The 7,866-nt window shown below is 38.6% G+C and overlaps 1 protein-coding gene across 1 annotated transcript in view; it reads right to left on the bottom strand.

Annotated features, from left to right (window-relative positions):
* Positions 1-894: 894 nt before the first annotated feature.
* The window catches only part of CUNH2orf76 (chromosome unknown C2orf76 homolog), an 81,032-nt gene continuing 74,060 nt past the window's right edge, over positions 895-7,866 (bottom strand). Inside the window, exon 5 of the mRNA XM_023514806.1 lies at positions 895-1,211. Coding sequence (XP_023370574.1) covers positions 1,135-1,211 — 77 coding nt within the window. The 3' untranslated portion in view covers positions 895-1,134. The remainder of the gene's footprint in view (positions 1,212-7,866) is intronic.

Below are 7,866 nucleotides of genomic sequence, written 5' to 3' on the forward strand. Positions count from 1 at the left end.
TTCAACTCCATCCAGGTAAATACAAAAGATGTAAATTCTCCATCTTTTTTATGGTTGAACGATACTCCATGGAGAATTTCTGTTTCACAGAAGACTCTAAACTCTTTCGATAAAACAAAGCATCTTCTGATCATGTTTATCAGACATTCAAAGTTGATTTAAAAAAAAAAAAAAACAATAAGTTTTCTTAAGTTAGACTTCACTTCAATGAAAACAGTTTGCCCTCCTGGCAACTTGAAGAGTTCACGGAGTAATTCTAGAGCCAGCTAAGCGCTCTAGGAGTTGTGATTAGACACAGCTGACTGACATGCCCTTTGAAACCACTACTCCTCAGGTGCTAGTGGTCAGCGTTTATCAGGAACCAAAAGTACTGCATTATTTTGAAAGAACGTATCTTCCAGGATGGAGACTTATGGTCAGAGAATGATCTTCTTCCAGGTGTGCAAGCATCCTGCTACCTCCTCTCTCAAAATAAATGAGTTTGGTTCCATTATATAATAGTAGTTTGCTCCTGAAATTGAAAAACATAGCTAAGAAAAAAAAATTTCAGCAAGGTTATTTGTATAGGCTGAGATACTAAAAAAGGAAGGCAACCCTCTTACATCATAAAGCCTCTCTAAAATACACACAGTTCAATTTCACACATGGTGACGTGTATCACGCATTCCCTGAACGATAAGATAGTACTGACTGTGAGGTCTAAAAGACTCAAAATCTCTAGTAACCAAAAACAGTAACAGTGTACTTAGAAACGAGGGGGAAAATACAAAATAAACAGTGTGACTTAGTCTGACGATCTTTTTAACGAACTCAAAATACAAGTCACCATAATAATTCCTAATTTTAGAAAACAAGTTAGGATTTAAAAACCAATATTCCAAGATGACTTTTGAGTAACAATTTACTCCACTTTTTAAAAATCGAATGTTTTTCTCATAGCATATTATTTCACAACAAGAGAGAGAGAAAGAGAGAGGACGCGTGCAGACCCACAGAAAGAGAAATGAGCAGATTTTAGCTCAAATAGTAGAGCCTGGGATTAACTTTTAAAGATTTGTTTGTCAATTACAAAAACTCAGTAGTGGAATAAAGAGCTTAATACAGGTATGCAAAAAGGAAGCCCCTGAGATGCTTTCACCAGGATGAAATGGGATTAGCTTTGTAGGTCTTATAATCTTCTTCACAGAAGAATGCAATTTCAGTTTCACTGGCTGAAAAACAGAAAATGGAAAAAAGATATTAATGTAGAACTAAGTTTTAAACAAGTATGGAAATCCGTATTACTTTGATTCAGTATTTTAGAATAGCCTCAGGTGCCCACAGTGAAAAAGATGAATTATTTGTTGGGTTGCACAATGTATTTCACCAAATCAACAAGAAGTTTAAAGAGCAGTTACGAGAAACTAAAACTCAAAATATTTAAAACTAAAAGGGAAAACAGCCCCAACAAATTAAAATTAGGAGTTAATGCAAGAAACTGGGTTTTCAGGAAATCAGAAAATTGCTCATTTGTAGTTCTAGGAAATAACAAACCTTGATATTTTTTCAAATATCTACTCAGTTACTGAAGGAGGGGAAAAGGAACTCCCCGCCCCCTCCCGAAATTAGCCTGTAGGTATAAAAATTTAATACGTAGAGGATCAGTAGAATATTTTACAGATCACTTTACATTCTCCCTCATGACCCATCAAAATATGTGTCTGAAGAAGTTAATTTTTTGCCCTGCTTATGATTAATTCATGAGGCTTCAACAATATGCAAAGTGAAAGACACAAATTGGCTTCTACCTCAATACCTTCAAATACTTCTAATTATTCACAGGGGATATGGCACAGCTAAAGGACCCACAAAGGTTCAGAGCAGTCACAATTCTTTCAACCTAGCAGGTCAAGGACTCCATCTTCTGAAACAATAAGTCAGCAACATTATTAATTCAGACTGGAGACAAATCTGATGGAGAGCCTTCCAATTATTAAACATGCAATTCTTTAAGGTGTTGTGCCAACAAGTTCCACATTCATTTTCTAAATTAAACCAGAAGTTAATACAGTCTGCTTGGCTTTCTCAGAAAGAGCAAAAGGGCCTTCAGAATCTCCACAAGAAAACAGCCAAGATTATTTGTAATGAATACTGAGCACTCAATTAACATACACTCTAAAAGCAGACAAGTAAAACTCTTCAAGTCAAATAAATAGGATAATAAGGAAGAGTGCCAAGGATTACCACTGGTCTCTTCACTTCTAACTCTCATCTCATCATTAGAATTTACCACAAAAGAATGAAATTAAAGAGATTAGCATGACATTGCATTAAAAATGATTTTGCTGTTTTTAAGAATATCAAATTTAATGTCTTTGAATCTTAAGTTACCCATGCTCATTACAGAAATAAAGAAGTACAGGAAGAAGAAAACAAAATAACCCAGCGTTTCACAGCCTCATTCCGGTCCTGTACTATAGCGTCAAGATTAAATTTAATTTGAGTAGATGAAAATCAGATTGCAAACTCTCATCACAAGGAGCCTGGGGGAGACAGCAGAGAGAAACAGGGGATCAACAGGGAGGCTCTGTAAACAGATGTCCCCTAGGCAAAGAGTAAATTAATGTACCATTAAATTCACAAGAAAATGGCACTTAAGAGAATGGGCAAGAGGCTCCATGCTTAGAATTAGTTTAAGAAAAAAAATCAGAAAAGGGGGCTTCAAAAATTTCAATATTCAAAGGTAAGATATATAGAGATCTATCCTCTATACTAAAAGCTCCTGGGGTTTTCCTTTTTTGAAGGGAAGCATGCCCAGAGGTAGACTGATATAATTTGCAAGTGATTCTAATCAACCTTCTGATAGAGAATGAGCAAAAGACACCCTGTTCTTAATAACCACAGAGCAAGCTTTTATCTGTGACGTGCTATTTACATACAGAACTTCACACAAGCACTTTGCTCAATCCACACTAACTGTAATTACAATTTTCACTTACTGCGGCTGACATTCATCTGCACCCCTTCTGAAAAACTAATATGTTGTGCAGCTCTTCAGCACAGCAGTAGTAGGTTCAGAACTCGACGGAAGGACCGACAAGGCGGTTTTGTTTTGACAGGAGGTTCTCTTGGGTCTAATTAACTTACAGATCAACCCATTATTTACATAAAGTATTTATGCCATCTCTCATAATATACGCTCAAAATGAGATAATCTAGGGTAAAGATTTTATTTTCAGATGATAGCAGTTTTTTCAAGAAAACTACATTGACCAGTGGGTTAAACGCAAATACTTCAGGTTGATAAAAACAAAAAAGAAAAAATTCACCCTTTGCAAATTGGAAAACACACAAAAGTCACTCTGAACATTCAAAAGTAAAACATAAAATGGATTTTAAACTTTAGAAATGTGGTCCTTAAATAGAAGTAGACTATAATGGTTTTAAAAATCTGTAAAACTCCATAGAAAATGTTTGAGAGAATGATTTCAGGGACTTCACACTGCAAATTTGCCAATTTAAGTACAAACATATTAGAAGTGATTTTTAAGACCTCTACATAATCACTCTTTCTACCATTACCCCTTAAATTCCTCCCAAGTACTGTTTAAAATGGCTCCTTTAAAAATGGCTGAGGATGAACCCTCAGGAAGTCAACGATGTGCTGGTCCCCTAGGGCACCTGATTTTAAATTAAATGTGCTGCAGGCAGCAGTGCAGTCAGGTGCAGAGTGTCTTGGCAAGGGAATCTGAAATGAATGTGCAATCTAAAATCCAATAAATACATTGCCACTTCATCCCTTCGTCTTACTATCAAATGAAATCAAGTAAGAACCCTCCAAATACATTTGTAGGATCATTTTAATGCTGATGTTCAAGTTTAATGAAATGAACACAAGCCAGGGTCATTCAGACTTTGGATATAAAATTAATAATTTCATACTGCTTCCAAATAGGTCAGATACACACACACACACACAACTTTAACAGGAAAAATGACTTTAAGCAAGTAAGAACAACAAATTTTAAGTGCAAAATCCCAAGAAAAATTAAATGCAATGTATTTAAATTCTTCAACTAATTTCCCTCAATAATCTCATCTCTTAACAAGGACCTATCATACACTTAGTCCCTAGCCTCTGGTCAGCAACAAAATGGTATGAGGTATAGCCCCTGATGTCTGGAAGTAGCCTGAACCATGTGCACTGACTTTGTCCCATGGAGAATCCATGATCAAGGCAGGCTGCCACACGGCAGTAACTGGAGATCACTGACAAAAAAATTACGTCAAGGGCGAGGTATGGCCTCTGCAGCATCTGAGGCCAAAGCCAAGTCTCACCGTGTCTCTTGCTCTGGAAACACAGCCTATCCTATACCAAACCTCACAAAATCCTAATCTACAAATCATGCAGATTGCACTCACAGCTGAGTTCTATTTCTAAATTTTCACCAAAGGAGGCCAGCAGTTCAACAAAGACATCCCAGAGACTGTGCCTTTTATTTCACATTTGCTTCAGATGTCTGTTTTGGATCAGCTGGCAGAGAGGATTTCAAGCCACAGTTTGCAGAAAACAAATACTTTTTTAAAAAACCTCATCTTCAATAAACTGGTCCACATGCCTGTAATTTCCACAATGAGGGGACGGTGATAAAAAGGGAAGTACAATCTATGGAGGTTCATTCTGACTCCTTGTTCTGGAATCCCCTGATTCCCTGGGCTCACCACCCACTACCAAGAACCAGACTGTGTCGCTATTTCCATGTAAACGTATAAACATGAAAAATGGCCACTGTAACTCCCTATTGAGGAAGAAAACATGCATGTCCTAAGATATTACTACCCAAAATAAGAAAGGGAAGGGGACCCCAACCAAGGAGACACAAGTAAAACACCATCCTGATAAAGAAGCTGGAGCAAAGAATCCTCCAGCATTCACAGTGCCTATGAGATACCCAAAAGGCGCCCAAGGACTCGGTGAGGTCCAATGGGCTTCTGTTTGGGGGCAGATGACAGAAGGGACATATACAATGAAAACAAACCACAAGGGAGATTTGGAATTACTATGGGGCCTGCCTTGACAGAACTCGCCCCTCAGACAAGGATTTACTGTTTGGCCCATTGTACCTTGTTTTAAAATATTTCCAATAGGCTCAGCATCTGTAGTTCAGCAGCTAGGGAGCCGGCCACATACACGGGAGTTGGCAGGTTTGAACCCAGCCCAGGCCCGTCAAACAACAAAGACAACTGCAACCAAAAAATAGCTGGGCGTTGTGGTGGGTGCCTGTAGTCCCAGCTACTTGGGAGGCTGAGGCAAGAGAAACGCTTCAGCCCAAGAGTTGGAGGTTGCTGTGAGCTGTGACACCACGGCACCATACCGAGGGTGAAATAGTGAGACTCTGTCTCTCTCTCTCTCTCTCTCTCTCTATATATATATATATATATTTCCAATAAAAACCAACCAACTTTAGAAGAGTTACCCTGCCACAATTTCTCTCTGAAACCAAAATGGATTCAACAGTAGTTGAATATAGCAACTACTTGTTGTTACAGTGATACTTTATCTTTTATAAAAAAAAAATTATCACTAACGAAACAGAAACCAAACTTGCTTACAAATTTATTATAGGGAAATTAGTGCATAGAACTACAATTGTTAATAACAAAGTTTAAAATGTTTAAATTATAAATAACACTCCTAGGTAAAAATAGCTTCTTCCTCTTACAAAGCAAATCTTTTTTATTTATGTATTTTTGTACTAAGTCCACAAGCAAAAACTGCCACTGACGTCAGGTGTAGAATATACAATGGGGATCTGCAGTGCAGATAAAAGGCCAGAGAATTTCTCGATGAGAAAAGAAATCTTCAAACAAGTTTTTCCCCCCTAAAACCCCTCTCAAAGTCTTTCTTTTCTTTTCATGATTCCTACGGAAAAGTCCTAATGATAAATTTGTTACATGGGCATTATTCCCATGGCAACTGGCTGTGATAGCAGAGTGACAGCTCTACAGCAAGATCAAGTGGTAAAAAGGCAGACAGGGTCGACTTCAAATTTTTCTCTTAAACCTCTTAAAAACCTAACCAGACATGGCACCAAGGGAGAGAAAATTCCCTAGAAAAACCACATGTTTCAAGTCGTTTTTACAACTCGACTCACATTCAGATTTTTTGTTGCTCTCCAGGGATCCTCATCTCCTTCCCTGGATACACCCTTGGCTTATTCCTGGAGTACAGCAACACTGCTCTAGGCAACAAAAAAGAAATCGCTCTCTGCAGGGACCCAGGCCACCCATGCCTGGTGCTGCTGGCTTGCCAGGGGCAGGGGGCCAGTTTAGAGCCCTCATCCACCCCGAAAGAAGTGGAGCAGGGTGGGAAGGATCTGACTCTGATCCAACAACTGTGGCCTCAAAACAAGATGACAAAAAGGATTCACCTTTACAGATGGCTCATTACATGTGTCAGTCTGAGATTAAGGACAAGAGCAACAACTCTGTTTTAGTGAAGTCAAAGCATTTGCCAACTGCCTTCTCCAGGATGGTTTCCAAATACAACAGGTGCTCTTGAGGGCCTTTTACATGTGTTACTCCCCGTGCCTTCATTCCTTCACACAACCCTTCTGACAATTTTCTGAAATAGAGTTCACCATTCCCATTTTTACAGAGAACAAAATAGAATTTCAGAGGGTCACAAAGCAATTAAATGTACAGCCTTCATTCATACTGATTCTCCTCAACTTTAGGGGTTTATTGTTTGTTTTTTAAAATCAGTCTCTTAATTATAAGAAACACAGGTAAACCATAGAAAATTTTTAAAGCACCAATGGCAATTAGGCAATGGAGAGAAGAAAAATATTAATTACTAACAATGCCACTGCCCTAAGAAACTATTTCTATAATCTTGGTATATGAACTTGTCTCCATCTACACATATACACATGTAAATATCAAAAGCTTTAAACAGTAACGACACCATGCAATATATCCTATTCCCACTCAATAAATAAAGCTCTCCATTGGTGATTTACCAACAGAGACTGTAAGGGATGACCTCACCATCCCTCTGAAGACATATCACAACTCATGGCTTCTTCCTGTTAGCTTAGTAATAAATATGACAGAAAGTTAAACTTGAGAAGTCTTATTGGTCAAACCGACCTACAGAAAATTAGAGATAACATACATTTCCAGTGGTGAAGAAAATTCACTGGCGAAACATAATATTCATTTCGTCACACCTTGAACTTCATTTTTGTTCATGTCCACTAATCTTATAATAATTGCAGCTTACCCAGGGGGATCCAGACAATAAGAGACAGAATTAGACTTTTAGATTTTTAGGTGTTTTTTGAATTTTTTTTTCTTCTTTTAAGAAACAAGTGTCTCATTATATTTCTCAAGCTAGTCTCAAACTCCTGGCCATTCTCCCACCTTTACCTCCCAAGAGACTGGTACTACAGGCATGGGTCATTATACCCAGCTAATTTTTCTTTTTTTTGAGACAGAATCTCACTTTGTCACCCTCGGGAGAGGGCTATGGCATCATAGCTCACAGCAACCTCAAACTCCTGGACTCAAGCGATTCTTTTGCCTCAGCCTCCCAAGTAGCTGGGATTACAGGTGCCTGCCACAACACCCGGCTATTTTTAGCGGTGGGGTCTCCCTCTTGCTCAAGATGGTCTCAAACCTGTGAGCTCAGGCAAACTACCCGCCTCTGCCTCCCAGAGTACTAGGATTACAGGTGTGAGACACTGTGCCCAGCCCCCCAGCTCATTTTTAAAAAAGTTTTTTAGAAATGGGGTCTCTCTCTATTGCCCAGGCTAGTCTCAAACTCTTGACCTCAAGTGATCCTCCCACCTCTGGGATAACAGGCAGAAGCCCTATACCCACCTC

The sequence above is a fragment of the Otolemur garnettii genome, unplaced genomic scaffold (assembly GCF_000181295.1).
Source record: "Otolemur garnettii isolate 467f Iridium unplaced genomic scaffold, OtoGar3 scaffold00059, whole genome shotgun sequence".
Classification (NCBI taxonomy): Eukaryota; Metazoa; Chordata; class Mammalia; order Primates; family Galagidae; genus Otolemur; species Otolemur garnettii.